The sequence below is a fragment of the Salmo salar genome, chromosome 02 (assembly GCF_965601325.2).
Source record: "Salmo salar chromosome 02, fSalSal1, whole genome shotgun sequence".
Taxonomy (NCBI): domain Eukaryota; kingdom Metazoa; phylum Chordata; class Actinopteri; order Salmoniformes; family Salmonidae; genus Salmo; species Salmo salar.
Window position 1 is genome coordinate 51,843,714 of NC_138292.1, and position 18,965 is coordinate 51,862,678.

Here is an 18,965-nt window from a genome sequence, read left to right on the forward strand (position 1 = left end):
ATATCTTAAGTTGCCACTGGCAAAATTAAGGTTACAAATTTCTACTTTAAACACTGTTAGTATCATTGCTTCATCAATTTCCCACAATTTCGACCACTATAACCTGTTGGGTTTTACATCAATAATTAGTATTCCTGTCAGCGGCTTGCACTCCCCTGTCTTCACAATGGAATAATGTCTCTTGACAGTGTTATGGCTCACCTGCACAACTGCCAGAACATGTTAGCCGTCACATCAATCAAGTTGTGACGGCACTGCCGTACTCAGTGTTCTGAAAGAATTCTGACAATAAACCAAAAGTTAGTCTTTACCATAGTCTCAAACATTTTATTGATCAGTATAATGTCTCCTTTTAACCAAATGACTATATACAGTTGAAGTCGGAAGTTTACATACACTTAGGTTGGAGTCATTAAAACTCGTTTTTCAACCACTCCACAAATTTCTTGTCAACAAACTATAGTTTTGGCAAGTTGGTTAGGACATCTACTTTGTGCATGACACAAGTAATTTTTCCAACAATTGTTTACAGACAGATTATTTCACTGTATCACAATTCCAGTGGGTCAGAAGTTTACATACACTAAGTTGACTGTGCCTTTTAAACAGCTTGGAAAATTCCAGAAAATTATGCCATGGCTTTAGAGGCTTCTGATAGGCTAATTGACATCATTTGAGTCAATTGGAGGTGTACCTGTGGATGTATTTCAAGGCCTACCTTCAAACTCAGTTCCCCTTTGCTTGACATCATGGGAAAATCTAAAGAAATCAGCCAAGACCTCAGGAAAAAAAATTGTAGACCTCCACAAGTCTGGTTCATCCTTGGGAGCAATTTCCAAACGCCTGAAGGTACCACGTTCATCAGTGCAAGTATAAACACCTTGGGACCACGCAGCCGTCATACCGCTCAGGAAGGAGATGCGTTCTGTCTCCTAGAGATGAACGTACTTTGGTGTGAAAAGTGCAAATCAATCCCAGAACAACAGCAAAGGACCTTGTGAAGATGCTGGAGGAAAGAGGTACAAAAGTATCTATATCCACAGTAAAACGAGTCCTATATCGGCACAACCTGAAAGGCCGCTCAGCAAGGAAGAAGCCACTGCTCCAAAACCTCCATAAAAAAGCCAGATCTTTGGTTTGAAACTGTTCATGGGGACAAAAATAATACTTTTTGGAGAAATGTCCTCTGGTCTGATGAAACAAAAATATAACTGTTTGGCCATAATGACCATTGTTATATTTGAAGGAAAAGGGGGGACGCTTGCAAGCCGAAGAACACCATCCCAACCGTGAAGCATGGGTGTGGCAGCATCATGTTGTGGGGGTGCTTTGCTGCAGGAGGGACTGGTGCACTTAACAAAATAATGGCATCATGAGGTAGGAAAATTATGTGGATATATTGAAGCAACATCTCAAGACATCAGTCAGAAAGTTAAAGCTTGGTCGCAAATGGGTCTTCCAAATGGATAATGACCCCAAGCATACTTCCAAAGTTGTGACTAAATGGCTTAAGGACAACAAAGTCAAGGTATTGGAGTGGCCATCCCAAAGCCCTGACCTCAATCCTATAGAAAATTTGTGGGCAGAACTGAAAAAGCGTGTGCGAGCAAGGAGGCCTACCAACCTGACTCAGTTACACCAGCTCTGTCAGGAGGAATAGGCCAAAATTCACAGAACTTATTGTGGGAAGCTTGTGGAAGGCTACCCAAAACGTTTGACCCCAGTTAAACAATTTAAAGGCAATGCTACCAAATACTAATTGAGTGTATGTGAACTTCTGACCCACTGGGAATGTGATGAAAGAAATAAAAGCTGAAATAAATCATTCTCTCTACTATTATTCTGACATTTCACAATCTTAAAATGAAGTGGTGATCCTAACTGACCTAAGACAGGGAATCTTTACTAGGATTAAATGTCAGGAATTGTGAAACTGAGTTTAAATGTATTTGGCTAAGGTGTATGTAAACTTCCGACTTCAACTGTACCACATATGATTTTAGCTGAAGCATTTATATCAATCTATTCCCATATAGAATAGATACTACACATTTACCTTCCTGTTAGTGAGCATTTCTCCTTTGCCAAGATAATCCATCCACCGAACAGGTGTGGCATATCAAGAAGCTGATTTAAACAGCATAATCATTACACAGGTGCACCTTATGATAAAAGGCCACTCAAAAATAGGCAGTTTTGTCACAACACAATGCCACAGATGTCTCAAGTTTTGAGGGAGTGTTGCAATTGGCATGCTGACTTCAGGAATGTCCACCAGAGCTGTTGCCAGAGAATGTTACTTTCTCTACCATAAGCCGCCTCCAACGTCGTTTTAGAGAATTTGACAGTACGCCCAACCAGGCCTCACATCCGCAGCCCATGTGTAACCACGCCAAGCTAGGACTTCCTCATCCAGCGTCTGCACCTGCGGGATCATCTGAGATCAACCTCCTGGACAGCTGATGAAGCTGTGGGTTTGCACAACTGAAGAATTTCTGCACAAACTGTCAGAAACCATCTCAGGGAAGCTCGCCCTCACCAGGGTCTTGACCTGACTGCAGTTCGGCGTCGTAACAGACTTCAGTGGGCAAATGCTCACCTTCAATGGTCCTTTGCTTACTGGAGAAGTGTGCTCTTCACAGATGAGTCCCGGTTTCAACTGTATCGGGCAGATGGCATGTGTTGCGTCTTGTGGGCGAGTGATTTGCTGATGTCATCGCTGTGAACAGAGTGCTCCATGGTGGTGGGGTTATGGTATGGGAAGGCATAAGCTACGCACAACGAACAGAATTGCATTTTATCAATGGCAATTTGAATGCACAGAGATACCGCGACGAGATCCTGAATCCCATTGTCGTGCCATTCATCCGCCGCCATCACCATTTTTCAGCATGATAATGCCCAGCCCCATGTCGCAAGGATCTGTACACAAATCCTGGAAGCTGAAAATGTCCCAGTTCTTCCATGGCCTGCATACTCACCAGGCATGTTACCTATTGAGCATGTTTGGGGTTCTCTGGATCGACATGTACGACAGCGTGTTCCAGTTCCCGCCAATATCCAGCAAATGGTCACACCATCTTTGACCAACATATTCATATCTGTCTTCCCAGTCATGTGAAATCCATAGTTTAGGGCCTAATTAATTTATTTCAATTGACTGATTTTTGTTATATGAACTGTAACTCAGTAAAATCGTTGAAATTGTTGCATGTTGCGTTTTATATTTTTGTTCGGTGTTTATAGCACATTCCTTTTGGCCAGAGACCTATGGGCCCTGGTCAAAAGTAGTGCATTATAATGGAAATGGGTGACATTTGAGACTTATGAATCCAACATGTATGAATCAAGACAGGGCTTTCGTGCTGTGCCATTTTTTGGGACATTCCAAGGCAGTCGTTTGGGTTGGTTGAGATCTTGAGACTTGCCAAATCATGTTTTAACAGGAATCAAGCAGAGTGAAGGAGAAAACATGATCCATAGTTTTGTACTATATGTGCGTAAGGAACATTTCTGGGATCTTTTATTTTAGCTCATGGAACATTGGACCTACACTTTACATGTTGTGTTCATATTTTTGTTCAGTATAGGAAATAGGGTGCCTTTTGGGACCCAGCCTATATCTCCCAGCTAGTTCAAAGCTAATTATCTCTGTAGTCATGACCTAATGGGCTTGTTAAATTAATCAATGTTGTCTGTTAGTATATAACATTATGTCATGTTTTGTGTGGACCCCTGGAAGAGTAGCTAATAGGGGACCTAATAAAATACTAATACCAGTGCTATTGATGTCAATCGGCCACAGGCTTAGTCAATGCAGCTCATATCCATCAGCAAATATTGAACATATTTAACTGTAGCAAAGTAGCAGTAAATTTGGATGAACTTGGACACAAGTTGGCAGCGACTGGTCCCAAATGCAATGGAAAGTTGGTCATCTCTTTCGCACCAAGAATATTGGGTTAATACTATATTCTGACGGTTAAATCATTAGAGCAAGAAAGAGGTGGAACGGGGCTGTACCTCTTTGGAAACGGACGTATCAAGTAGCAGGCAGTGAAAAATCTCAAAATACCGAACACTTAAAATGCAGTCCATCTTCCAAATATCAACATAACTCTCCCATTGACTTAGAATAGCCTATGAGGATTGTGTCACACTTTTTACATTAGATGCACATAATAACATGTAACAACACTTACTCATGCTCTTACAGTATAATGTAAATACATGTACTTCACCATTTAAGATTGTTTTGTCAGACGCTCAATTGTTAATGTGTCTTTTTGATTTGTTCTATCAGGAGCTGCTCGGAGATGTACCGCGTCCCCGTGGTGGAGTACAAGACCACCACGGCTGCCGGCTGGCACCGCGTCTCGGCAGCCCCGGGTGGTGGCCCATCCATGTCCCGGACCTCCCCCACACAGGGCCCCAGCCCCGGGCAGCAGATGTTCCACTACGCCCAGGGGGCCATCTCCCGCAGCACCTCCTTCGACAGGAAGCAACAGGACGGGACCAGGTACACCTCAGCCCCCACTTCCATCTTCTTTGACTCAATTGACTCATAGTTCCTAGTTCTAGCACCCTAGATCCGAGGTACTCAAATTTGAACCTGGATGGCCAAAGTCCTGATGTTTTTTTTTTTTTTTTTTTCGAACAGAGTAAACTCATTGTCACTGTTTGGTTAGTGCTAGTGAGTGGAATCTCGATCTTAATAAGTCCCTGCTTAGAGCAAAGAATTTACATCAGCAGTACTTCTTGTCTGGAGGCCAGATTTTAGTATCCCTGCCTTTGACACTCATAATCATGCTCAAAGTGTGTCACCAAAAGCGACTTGAAGTATATTACATCAATCATGCTTCCTTACTTGGCATGAAGAGTCACTCCAATTCAGAAAATATTTTCATGTACATATACAGATTTGCTGGCCAACCTTGTCTGACTCATCCCAAGGACCTGTACTAATAATTGAATAGGACTCATTGCCGACTTGTTTTTCTTAGTGAAATTGTATAATTTTCTCGATGGACACAATGGCACATCTATCCTTAGTATCACTGACACTGCACGATATTAGCATAGGCTGTGCATAATGAGGTCAAGGTTTTTGTAATTTGATTAGCATAAAATTAGCAAGTGGCAAATACATGACTGGGAAACTGAGACTGGGCTCTGACAGGAAGGAAAACAAGATGGCGGAAGGGGCATTAGGGAAACCAACAAAGTGTTCTAAAAGGATTTGCAATGGAAAACAGGAACAAGCTTTTATTTGACAAGTCTAGGTAAACTGTCCCTGTTTGTCTGTTTTCTACCGTTCATGCCTAATGAACTCGACCCAGCTCTAATTCCAACTCTAACATACTGTGGCTACTATACTTAAATCAGTGTTTTCTCATAGACATGGTTTCAGATGGTATTTGCACACACAGTGGGTCCCAGGACTAGAGAAAACAACTGAATCAATGCTGAATGTAGATGAGAAGAGCTCTTTGGCACTGTGATATAATACTAACATAAAAACAAACAGAAGAGACTATAAGGTTTTTCCTAGTGTTTTATTTTTGCTCTTATGTTGGGTCATGTTTTTATGGAGTGATTTTAGTGGCAACAGAATTTCTATCAGAATTTAATCATGTTGAATTTGTATTATGAAATGTTTCATTTTGTTGGCACTAATATCACTCCATAAGCATCAACTTTCTTTACCCTGTATTTAGAGTGTATGTTTCTCACTCTGTCTGCGGGTTGAGGATCGACCTCCATGTTGTGCCCATGTTATTTAACATGGCATACATCATGGGGGGGGTGTGTGTGTGTGTGTTAGCTAGCAGGGTGTCATGGCATGTGAATGTTTTATTGAGCTCGGGAGTGTCGAGGTGCTTGTTTGCAGCCCTGCACTGCCCCTCTGCTGTGGACTGTCCACGATTGTCTGTACACACACACACACACAGCGACAGTAAGGCTACATCAGCACTGGTCTTTCAGGGTAGGGTTGCATTACATATCAGGTTGAACGCGCGTGTGTGTCCATGCCATGCGTATCTGTGGTGTTACATCTACTCAGTGTGTGCGTGTCCATTTACAACTGTGTGACAACTGTGTGACAACTGTGTGACAACTGTGTGTGCGCATGCAAGCATACCGGTATGTGTGTGTGTGTATATGTGGGAGTAGTGCAATTGTGTGGGATGAGTTTGACCTTTTGTAGAAAGAAAAGCACAGCCTGTTTGCTGGCGGAAAATTGAGATTAAGTGATTCCCTTCTAGTCAGTGGTTTCACAGGAATGATTGCGGCATGGATTTGGCCTCTCATGAGAGAACTCTATTTTCAGATTAGAGTGTCCTTGTATGTCTGTTATGAAAGACTTTCCAAGTCTACACTGAGTGTACAAAATATTGTGAAGACCTGCTCTTTCCATGACATGGACTGACCAGGTGAATCCAGATGAAAGCTTTGATCCCTTATTGACACAACTGTGGGATGCATTGGAGTCAACGTGGGCGAGCATCCCTGTGGATTGCTTTCGACACCTTGTAGAGTCCATGCCCCGATGAATTGAGGCTGTCCTGACGGAGAAGGGGGGTGGGGGGCGGAGCAACTCAATATTAGGAAGGTGTTCTTAATGTTTTGTACAGTCAGTGTATATTATAGACCTGTTTGCAACCTTTTAAAGAAAATAGGTGGTTTGCTTCGCTACAAACTCTTCTGGTGGCAGTCTGGGAACCAAATGGTTGTTGTGACATTTCTCTCATTAAACTTAATATGTCATGAGTTAAGATGTCAACCCCGCTGGGCACCAAATGGTGAATTTATTTTATCTTTATTTTAACAGGGATTCATACTAGAGGTCGACCGATTAATCGGAATGGCCGATTAATTAGGGCCGATTTTCAAGTTTTCATAACAATCGGTAATTGCCATTTTTGGACATCGATTATGGCTAATTACATTGCACTCCATGAGGAGACTGCATGGCAGGCTGACTACCTGTTATGCGAGTGCAGCAAGGAGCCAAGGTAAGGTGCTAGCTCGCATTAAACTTTTCTTATAAAAAACAATCAATCTTAACATAATCACTAGTTAACTACACATGGTTGATGATATTACTAGTTTATCTAGCTTGTCCTGCGTTGCATATAATCAATGCGGTGCCTGTTAATTTATCATTGAATCATAGCCTACTTCGCCAAAAACGGGTGATTTAACAAGCACATTCGCGGAAAAAAGCACTGTCGTTGCACCAATGTTTACCTAACCATAAACATCAATGTCTTTCTTAAAATCAATACACAAGTATATATTTTTAAACCTGCGTATTTAGTTAATATTGCCTGCTAACATGAATTTCTTTTAACTAGGGAAATTGTGTCACTTCTCTTGCGTTCTGTGCAAGCAGAGTCAGGGTATATGCAGCAGTTTGGGCCGCCTAGCTCGTTGCGAACTGTGTGAAGACCATTTCTTCCTAACAAAGACCGTAATTAATTTGCCAGAATTGTACATAATTATGACATAACATTGAAGGTTGTGCAATGTAACAGCAATATTTAGACTTAGGGATGTCACCTGTTAGATAAAATACGGAACGGTTCCGTATTTCACTGAAAGAATAAACATTTTGTTTTCGAAATGGTAGTTTCCGGATTTGACCATATTAATGACCTAAGGCTCGTATTTCTGTGTGTTATTATATTATAATTAAGTCTATGATTTGATAGAGCAGTGTGACTGAGTGGTGGTAGGCAGCAGCAGGCTCGTGAGCATTCATTCAAACAGCACTTTCCTGCTTTTGCCAGCAGCTCTTCGCTGTGCTTCAAGCATTGCGCTGTTTATGACTTCAAGCCTATCAACTCTTGAGATTAGGCTGGCAATACTAAAGTACCTATTAGAACATCCAATGGTCAAAGGTATATGAAATACAAATGGTATAGAGAGAAAGAGTCCTATAATAGCTACAACCTAAAACGTCTTACCTGGGAATACTGAAGACTCCAACCACCAGCTTTCATATGTTCTGAGCAAGGAACTTAAACATTAGCTTTTTTACATGGCACATATTGCACTTTTACTTTCTTCTCCAACACTTTGTTTTTGCATTATTTAAACAAAATTGAACATGTTTCATTATTTGAGACTAAATAGATTTTATTGATGTATTATATTAAGTCAAGATAAGTGTTCATTCAGTATTGTTGTAATTGTCATTATTACAAATATATATATTTAAATCGGGCGATTTAATCGGCATCGGATTTTTTTGGCCCTCCAATAATCGGTATCGGTATCGGCGGTGAAAAATCATAATCGGTCGACCTCTAATTCATACTGAAACCAAGATCTCTTTTACAGATGACACCCTGAATTACAGAAAATACCCACATCAAAATATAAATACAAAATGCAAGCAGAAAGGAAAACACGGTCATAAAAAAACAAACACATTCATCAGTAATAACATCCTCAATCAGCTTTCTGAATTGCCCTAGAGGCACCAAAACATAACATTTAAGAACATTTTAAAGATTGTTCCACAAAATAATTTGCCAGAAAACTTTAAGCTGAGTTACCTAACTCTGTAGAGACCAAAGGAATTTCCAGAGTTCGCCATCCCTGAGACCGGGTGTCTAAAGTTTAGTAAAGATGTTAGTCCCACTGTACCTATTTGTAAAATGGCTTTATAAATGAAAACATAGCAATGTATCAACCTACATGACATCAGAGGGCCAACCAACTTTCTGGTAGAGAATGCAGTGTACTAAAATTGTCGCCTATAATAAAGTGTAGTGTGCTACGATAAACTCCATCTAAGGCTTTAGTGAACCTAAAGTCCTGACCCACTAGTCATTGTCCTTTTTATTATTTTAATTTTACATTTTTTTACATTTACATTTTAGTCATTTAGCAGACGCTCTTATCCAGAGCGACTTACAGTAGTGAATGCATACATTTCATACATTTTTTTTTTCTGTGCTGGCCCCCCGTGGGAATCGAACCCACAACCCTGGTGTTGCAAACACCATGCTCTACCAACTGAGCTACACTTAAAGGGGAAAGCTTTTAGAACAAAGTTTGAATTTTCATTGTCACCGTAATGTCTTGGAAAATAAAAACATATAACATTTTAAAATGACCACGTATTTCCAAGACACTAGCCTTCTCAGTCTACGTTTCAGACCAGACCCGTTAATATAGTAACATACTGGTTCTTATAAGCACTGTGGAGCGTACCGGGAGTCACCACACCATTACCAGCAGGATTTCTGGGTTATGATTCATGTTACATTACATTTCCCGCACACTTTTACCATACCGTATTTGTCATATGTGACACTTTGCCTGGGTTCTACAAAAAAACATAAGTGGTAGACTGAGGTAGTACAATGTAACCATTAAGTTGACATGTTTTCCTAAGGAAAACATACATGGAGACACTGCATATGTTTATTGTGTGGGGATCGTTTGAATTCAAACACTTTGTGGCTTCGACTCCTAGTCGGAGCTTTGCCAGCTAATTAAGAGGGAGTGGGACTCAATTTGCAGCTGCCAACGCCTTGCGAAGCAGGCCTGCTCCAATGCTGCTGAAGATGCAGCATTGACGATCCCTTTCACACCTCCTCATCCTTTACTCCCTCCCTGCCTATATAACCTCCATAATGCGAGCTTCTCCATTGCACATTTACGATCCCATCTCAGCTTTTCCATATGATGTGTAATTATGTGTTTTTACGTGAGGGCTCGTGAGGGCTCAGCGTTCTTCCCGGGCCGCTGGGAGAGTCAGGTTTCACGAGTCGGAGGCTCGAGCATCTCCTACTCCACGGAGGCTTGGAACAGTGTGTTCAGGCTAAGAATGACGCCTTGCCTAACTGCTTAATTACGCTATGTTCCCCAAGTATTTCCCCAAGCACTCTTCATAAATGGATGGGATTCTAGTAGTCCAGTCACTACTTATCATCACAGTATTTACATTTTAGTCATTTAGCAGACGCTCTTATCCAGAGCGACTTACAGTAGTGAATGCATACATTTCATACATTTTTTTTTCTCCGTACTGGTCCCCCGTGGGAAACGAACCCACAACCCTGGCGTTGCAAACACCATGCTCTACCAACTGAGCAACACGGGACGGGAGTTACAGTATAGTTACTGGCTGTGGTTCTTACCAGTTACAGTATAGTTACAGTATAGTTAGTGGCTGTGGTTCTTACCAGTTACAGTATAGTTACAGTATAGTTACAGTATAGTTACTGGCTGTGGTTCTTACCAGTTACAGTATAGTTAGTGGCTGTGGTTCTTACCAGTTACAGTATAGTTACTGGCTGTGGTTCTTACCAGTTACAGTATAGTTACTGGCTGTGGTTCTTACCAGTTACAGTATAGTTACTGGCTGTGATTCTTACCAGTTACAGTATAGTTACTGGCTGTGGTTTTTACCAGTTACAGTATAGTTACTGGCTGTGGTTTTTACCAGTTACAGTATAGTTAGTGGCTGTGGTTCTTACCAGTTAGAGTATAGTTACAGTATTGTTAGTGGCTGTGGTTCTTACCAGTTACAGTATAGTTACATTATAGTTACAGTATAGTTAGTGGCTGTGGTTCTTACCAGTTACAGTATAGTTACAGTATAGTTACTGGCTGTGGTTCTTACCAGTTACATTTACATTACATTTAAGTCATTTAGCAGACGACTTACAAATTGGTGCATTCACCTTATGATATCCAGTGGAACAACCACTTTACAATAATGCATCTAAATGTTTTAAGGGGGGGGGGGTTAGAAGGATTACTTTATCCTATCCTAGGTATTCCTTAAAGAGGTGGGGTTTCAGGTGTCTCCGGAAGGTGGTGATTGACTCCGCTGTCCTGGCGTCGTGAGGGAGCTTGTTCCACCATTGGGGTGCCAGAGCAGCGAACAATTTTGACTGGGCTGAGCGGGAACTGTGCTTCCTCAGAGGTAGGGGGGCCAGCAGGCCAGAGGTGGATGAACGCAGTGCCCTTGTTTGGGTGTAGGGCCTGATCAGAGCCTGAAGGTATGGAGGTGCCGTTCCCCTCACAGCTCCGTAGGCAAGCACCATGGTCTTATAGCGGATGCGAGCTTCAACTGGAAGCCAGTGGAGAGAGCGGAGGAGCGGGGTGACGTGAGAATAACGGTATAACAGTATAATATATAATATAATATATAATATATAACAGTATAACGGTTGACCTACTATTTCTATTGTCAGTATCGAATAAACCCTCTTTTCTTTTTTTTATAAACCTTATCTACACTGTGTAATTTGACCTTTGGCATAATACACATAATGATATACAAAACAAACAAACATCAAGAGCACATGCATCATACGTCCAGACTAGGTGATGAGTTGTATTGACATGCCTGACATTGTCTTGACAGCACTTTTATTTTGTGTCACAACTCTGAGAATAATAGGAGTGATAACATGGTCGTTTAGCAGATGCATTTATCCAAAGTGACCCATCCAGTGGCCAATTTAGTTTTGTCTGCTAGGTACAGTCAAATCGTTTCCTTAGACCTAGTGTGTGTGGCCCTTTTTGAGAATCAAACGAACAACTAACCCTTTCCATTAAACAGGGCCATTGGAGCTGTAGCCTACAGGTGGGGCACTTTAGCGGTTGAGGCCCATTTGGTTAAATGTCCCCTAAATGTTATTTTGTGGTTTTCAGGGTACTGCAGGAATATGAGATCTCCCCTACGGCCTCCTGTAGCAGTCGGGAACCAGGACAACTGTACTGTAGCTCCCCCAGCAACCAGTCCACGTCCAGTGACCCCGGACCCTGTGGCACCTGGTCCCAGAAGGCGGGATGCATTAACGGGTAAGTGCATTAGAGCACAGTGCTGCGGTGCACATTTTATGACAGCTATGGTGTTTATTTTAGGACAACTACGGTGTACATTTTAGGAAACTCTCAACCTCAAGCCTCACCCTTCCATGGAGAGTTACGTACACAGCAGACTGGGTTTGAATACAATTATATTCAAATACTGTATCTGAGCTTGATTTAGCTTGTCTGGGGCAATGGTGCCAATGAAATAGTACCAAAAGTGGAAACCCTGCCCACCTATCTGTTTAAAGGGATAGTTCAGTCCAAAATAAAAGTTTGTTAGATGTTTACGTTTCTCAAAATAGTCAAGTCCATATTTGATGGCATCTGTTGTGTGTACCGGTTACAGATAGGCCTACAGCTATGAGTATTAGGAGAAATCTACAGACCCCAAGCACAAATAAATGGGAGAGATGGCTGTCATGTAATAAAATGCATGTAGGTGCTTTTCTTTGCTCCTAGATTAGATCAACTTTATTATCCCAACAAGGGGAAATTAATTTGGTCATGTGCTTTAATGCACAATTAAAATTCATATGAATAGTGCTACAGGCTAGATATTTACATCGAAATTTCAATCCATATTTACACTCCTTTAAACCAGACTATTCCCTCCTGTGCATACTGTAGATGGCACATAATCTATAGAGAAAGAGTACTATAATAATACTATGGTCATTTAGCATTTTTATCCAAAGCGATTTTCATAACTGTTCAGCGTTCACAGTGACTCATAATGTATATGAATCAATCAGATTCAATCACATTTATTTTAAAAGCCCTTTATCCCTCAGCTGTTGTCACAAAGTACTTTACAGATACCCAGCCTAAAACCCCAAAGACCAAACAATGCAGAAGCATCAGTGTAGTGTTTATATTCAGTACATCGGCCCATATATTCAGCATAGTGTGTGTATATATTCAATACAGTGACCCATACATTCAGTATATGTAGTGGGACCAGTTCTCATATGAGTTACCAGTCCCCTGCACTGCTCCTCTATCTAGGACAGAACAATACCATTACTACCCCCCATCCTGGTTCTTCCAGGACCCCCATTCCTTGACCTTCGGCAGTCCAGACCAGGTTATAGTCGCCAGGCCAGAGGCCCCAGCCGGACCCTGGCTCTCAGGTTGTAAGGCATTCCTTCAATATCCCCGCAGCATCCGTTGTGGAAATGTGTCTGGGCAGCCGCAGCTTAACGGATACTGTTACACACCAAGGGAAAGGTTTGAAATAGCTCAGTGCGGCTAGCCAGGTGGTGAGAAACGGTGAAACAATGGCCAGTGGTGTGAAAAGCAGGAAGTGGGGCGGATAAGTATTACAATGCACTTTAAAGGTTCCAATGCAAAGCAATGAGGATGCTGTGGGAGAAGACTATAATTTGAACACATTTCCTCATTTGTAATGTTTAGGAGCCATGATATGCTGGTTAGCATTCTCTTTTCTCTTTGAGGCCTGAGTTTAGGACAACAATTCTCATTTGACATCATTATTGCATTGAACGTTGATACAGTTGCGATTAGGTAAAGCATGGGTCGGCAACCCTGTTCTTGGAGTGCCGCAGGATTTTGCTCCGACTAGGTACCACACCTTACCAACTGAGGTAATTGGTCAGTTAAATGATTGTCTAAATGCAAAACACCTGGTCATCCAGGTTTGTTAAATCAAAAACATGAAAGTGCCTACGTCACTCCAGGACAAGGGTTGCCAACCCTTGTGATAGGAACTGGCAGCTCTACATTGGATAATTTAGGTGTGGGGTCAGTTAACTGTGAGTTTGTTTGAGCAACAAACAAAAAAATGGCTGACGTGCGCGTCACTGATTGCTGAACATTCTAACCATGAAGAGAAAGACGTCATCTTTCCTCCCACTTTTGAAGATTTAAAACAGTTTGCTGATACTGCTAGCTTTGTCATATCCTTCTTTCGTGCACCTGTAGATGCCAGTCCCCTGCACTGCTCCTGGACCAGCCGAGCGACAAGGAGGGAGAGGGCCGGAGAGAAAGGGAGCCCAAGCTGGAGAGGACCAGATCTGCAGGTATAAGTTAATCTTCTACAGCACCATCATAAGCATCATGTTTCACCAATTTCATTTTCATCATCATCAACTGTGCTATGAAAGAGACTCACTCACCTGTCAGTAGAAATGCACTTCGCAAAAAGGTCAGCTGGAGACAAAACAGAAAGCAATATTAACTGTCATTCTTACAGATTCAAGATTGTCATTCACATGAAGTGTTACCAAATGTTGTGATGTCAACAAATTACAAATGTGCTTTCATAGCCTATACCATAAAATAGAATGACCAAATAACTGCCATTCCAATTCATTTTTTGGCATTTCAGGAACTGCATTGAAAAAATTCCAGTAATGGCAACTAGGGTCATATTCATTAGATCGCACTGTATCAAAAGGTTTTGCAATGGGAAAGGAAAATCCAGCGTTTCTTATTGGACACATTCAGGTAGTCCCTCCCCACTTCAATCTGTTTGGTTCCTAGTGAATATATAATAGTTCAAATCCTGACATCAACTCTGGTGGACAGTATCGTAGAAATTGCACCACAAGTATTTTAATGAGAAAATTATATCTTAAAAAACAACAACAAAAAAACAATCACAAATTGTCTTCTTCCTCTTTTGCAGAGGCCAAGTGGCACCATCCCTCCACAAAGATTCTGAACATGAGGGAGAGAAGCCAGCCGAGACAAGGAGCAAAGGACTCCCCCAATAAATACCAACATGTGAGTACTCATACTTGGAAAGAGTTATCTTAATGTTTAATGAGGGTTGCCAGGTTAACTTTGATTTTACACTGTAATGCTTTTTTCTTGTCATGTTGGATTTGGGTTAGCTTGTTGCGTCTGTCATCTCATGCAATAGCCTACATTTGAGCGTCAATGGAAAGTATGTCTTGTAACACTGTTTCAGGACAAAATCAGTTAGTTGTAAGACCCTTTAAATAAACAAAGTAATACATTAATCAATCATATGTTTCATATGAAAGCATTGATGTCATCCAATGACAGAACATCATGGCCATTTGGTGAACGTTTCCCATTGGAGTCCCGTCAATAGACAAAGGCTTTGGTAGACCTAACTATGCGCTCGCAGAGCACCTTAGCAGAGCACCCTAGCAACATGCATGGTCTTCGGTTTGTACCGCAACACGACACCCTTGACAGATGGGTCATGATACCGTACGTATAGTCATCTGATCTTTAGGGTCACATCTAGCAGTAGAGAACGGCTTGGTTACCCCTCCTCTCGTCAGTTGACTAGAACGGTCCTTGATGGATCAGGCCAGAAAAGGTCAGCTTACTCTTGTCGTTGATGACATTTTTACTAACATCAAACTGTCGCTTCGGGATTTATTATCCTGTACTACCCCCCAACCCCCCCACCACCACCTAATTTGAAATAAATGTAAATGTGTATTGAAAGTAATGGCGACGCATGGTGACTATCGATTCATGTGCGTTATTTATTTTCATTAATATTACTATAAATGAGGAATCATCCCAACAATTGGCCCTGGAAAAATATTGCAATGTTTGAAGCTTGAAGGGATAAACAGAAAAAGTGGTAGAATGTACTTGTCTCCCTATGCAGAGTGCATTAAAGTTTCATATGCCCTCCTAACCCATTTGGAATTGTTTGGTTTATGGAATTTTCAATTAATTGCAGCTTCAGGAATTATTTATTTTACTACGGTGTAGTTGAAATGGGACCCAAGTCGGCTATGAATATAGCTCTCTTAACAGGAGTAGGAAGCCAATGGCTGCATAGCTCTATTAAATCAAAATGTGAACGGTTTAAAGTCCAAACCACACATCGTCTAGCAACAAGAAAAGTATGTTTTAACTGAAATGAAGTTTTGTTACACTAAAGGCCAGTGAAGTGGTATGTTGGTCATTTTCCCACACAACTTGTTGGATTAGGGTTAGGATTAGAGTAATTTACTGCTGTAAATACATTGTAACAATGAGTAATTACAATAGTAAATTGTACCAAACATTTCCAGGGCCCCAATTTCATCATTCTCAAGTTAAGTGGTTTAATACATTCTGAACCAGTGAATAAACCCACAATGCGTTTTTCCGCTATTTTCTAAGATTTGATTGAATTGTGGTGTAAGGATACATAGCCTATGTATACTAGCTGCCCAATCCTTGTTTACTCAATTCCTCTCAAAGGTCATTGGAGGTCAGAGGGCGAGGTCTTGGATCCTTTATGCCAATGCTCTTTGAGAGGAACTGAGAAAACAAGAATGGACGAAGCAAGGATTTAACTGCTAATTTTCAGAGACAAATGAATGCTGCTAACCACTGACCTATTGTTGTGTTTGATCTCCATCTCTTCTCCCAGTCTGGCTCCAGCCACTCCAGCAGCAACACGCTCTCCAGCAATGCTTCCAGCGGCAGCAGCGACGACAAGCGCTTCGGCTCTGGTGACCCCATGGACCCCGATGCCCTGGGCCTCATCTACATCAAGGGCGCGTCTACCGACAGCGGCATCGACACGGCACCTTGCATGCCCCCGCCACCTCCCCCTCTACCCGGCTGCAGCGGAGGTGGTGTACCGGGGGTCTCGGCTGGCCGGCCAGTCCCCCAGAATGCCCGAGGGGAGCAGTGGGTGCTGGAGTACCACGGGACGGGGGGTTACCACGGAGCGGGGATGCCGGAAAGTGGATTGACGTCACAAGGCTACAGCACCCAGGCCACTTCGGCTGGGCACATAATGGACGGGAGCCTTGGCGACCTGAGTGAGATTTCCTCCATGTCCAGGTAAGGTGTAGCTCCAAAATAAAGTTCCCCAAAGGACAGATCTAGGATCAGCTTCCACTCTCCCAATCCATTAGTGGGGAAACCGCAAAACTGACCCATGATCAGTGTCTAGGGGCAACATCACCCTACACCAAGAGGCTGACAGGATCCCTTTTATCTGACTAATGACCAGCGCTTGAATTGTTGGCAACGACTCACTGATACGCGGCACCAGCATCTGACATGTTATTCTGCTTGATCATTGGCACCTCTTGTAGAATATTCACTCTAAAATTAACCCTGGTACTGAAAAATTTCAATCAGTACTGGTACCTTTTTCATTCCAATTCAACCACTGCCAATGACACATCATCAGGCTAAGTAATGTGAGGTCAAACCGCCCATGTCAATGTTTTCAATGTCTGTTGGATTATTGGATGCGAGTTATTTTTGCTCTAGCAATGTACACATTACACATTGGCATGATGAGTAAGCAGGGACGGACTAGGACAAAAAAATGGCCCTGGACTTTGACGCAGACTACCCCACCACAACCAGTTCCTCGGATACTCCACCGCCTACGCACACACGTACGCACACCAGCCCCTAATACCACCACCTAGCTGCATCACAGCTATTGTACACTAATGCAGTACTATTTTCAGAGTGCTACAGAACACACACACACACGCTGTTATAAGAGTTCTACAGAACATATACTGAATTGTCATGATTGAACAACATCCCGTCATCTGAAGCCTAGAATAAAACAGAAGGTATAATAGCTAGAATACTCAGTGAGATAGAGCACTGGCTGGCTATTTTTCAGAGAGGGCTGGCTGGCTTCACTCTGTCAAAGCAGTAGACAACACTACTACAGACAGCACAGTGAACCAGAAAAAGACACCCGAAATTTGGGCGTAAAGAGAATGGTAAGTAAGCAAGGTATAGAAAAATATGTCCTGGCTACCTTATTGGAGGAGCCGTTTTCTCAGCAGCACACTTTCCTCTAGCTTAGCACAAACATTCAGTTGTAATTCATAGTTGTTTTAGCTACAGATTCTAAATATAACAACATAGTGGAAACAATAGCTTTAGTCAGAATTTATCATCGTAAAATGTATAAATAAAAGGCAGCTGCGCTGTGTCAAAGGCTGCCTTTTCAAGCATTTCACTCCACCCGCAATAACATCCGCTAAATATGTGTATAGGACCAATAAAGTTTGATTTGATTCGACTAATGTCAATAGTAGGGCTTCAAACAGAACCTGTTGAATGTAATGTAAAAGAAAAATTGAATTCCGCCTAAATATACATTCCCAAACGTAGTTATTTATCATGAGTGCCATAAACAATAGCTAGTAATGCTGCATACTCCAAGAAAGATAAAAAATCGCACCTTTCTGGTAAAAATAGTTATAAATTGCCGAGGTGTACTCACTTTTAAAGACACAAGCTCAAGTACATAGTAAAAAAAATATGAAATCATATGTTGTAGTTCTTATTCAACAAAAGTTGAGGAATAGGGCTTGAAATTACTGTGGCTGGCATGTACATTAATCAAGAAACTGTCTGGCTGGTATCATGTTACTAGTATAGTTAGTTAGCCTAGTTAGTTTGCCCAATATTGATGTTGTGTTATCCGTGTCTCCCTCCCTGCCCTGGATCCCCATTGCCTATCGCTTCGGCTGCACTGACTTTTGCTGGTGCTAGGCTCACAATCGTCGAATATGCTGTCGCTGTCCTCTTCTTCTGCTAGAACTCTTTGACCCGGGGCTGTGGCATCCTCCTTGGCATGGGCTTACATGCAGGTTGATGTTAGCATTGGCGCTGTCCCTTAACTTTCCGGCCCCACCTTTACGTTTCTTTTGTGTGGTGTTACTTTTCCATGTTGATTTGGGAGTTTTCCTAAGTGGACCTCTCTTGATAGATAGCTCAACTTCTCGTGAACAGGAGCCCCTGCTTCCTGTAGTTTTTCTCCACACTACTTGGTTCACTATCACTCCGACTCTCTGGTTCATTCCTATGCTGTCTGGGCTGTGTTCAGTGAAAGGAAATGTTTGGAAAGTTGCAGATAGAAATGTAATAAATAGAGCTGACATGATTCTCTACTGTTAGCCATTTCAGTGCTCCAGATGGCCAGTCCATTACTGTGAGTAAGGCTAAATAGGTCATTGCTGTGCCTGCACAATAGATTGTTTTGTTATTTCACATAGACTCTGGTCACATCAGCATCAATAATGACGCAGCTAAAGTAGCCAGCTAACCTACTTAGCCAGCGACTAAGCAAAAACCACCGTCGTCATCATCACAATCTCCCCACCAGATTCCCAATCCATTATTCTCGCACGTCC

General features: G+C 42.0%; 1 protein-coding gene across 4 annotated transcripts in view; it reads left to right on the forward strand.

Annotated features, from left to right (window-relative positions):
- The window catches only part of LOC106585299 (signal-induced proliferation-associated 1-like protein 2), a 128,018-nt gene that overhangs the window by 90,434 nt on the left and 18,619 nt on the right, over positions 1 to 18,965 (forward strand). For all 4 annotated transcript variants that reach the window (XM_014171403.3, XM_014171378.3, XM_014171399.3 and 1 more), the window contains exons 10-14: positions 4,304 to 4,519; positions 11,683 to 11,832; positions 13,786 to 13,883; positions 14,492 to 14,589; positions 16,214 to 16,632. In XM_014171403.3, coding sequence (XP_014026878.1) covers positions 4,304 to 4,519; positions 11,683 to 11,832; positions 13,786 to 13,883; positions 14,492 to 14,589; positions 16,214 to 16,632 — 981 coding nt within the window. The remainder of the gene's footprint in view (positions 1 to 4,303; positions 4,520 to 11,682; positions 11,833 to 13,785; positions 13,884 to 14,491; positions 14,590 to 16,213; positions 16,633 to 18,965) is intronic.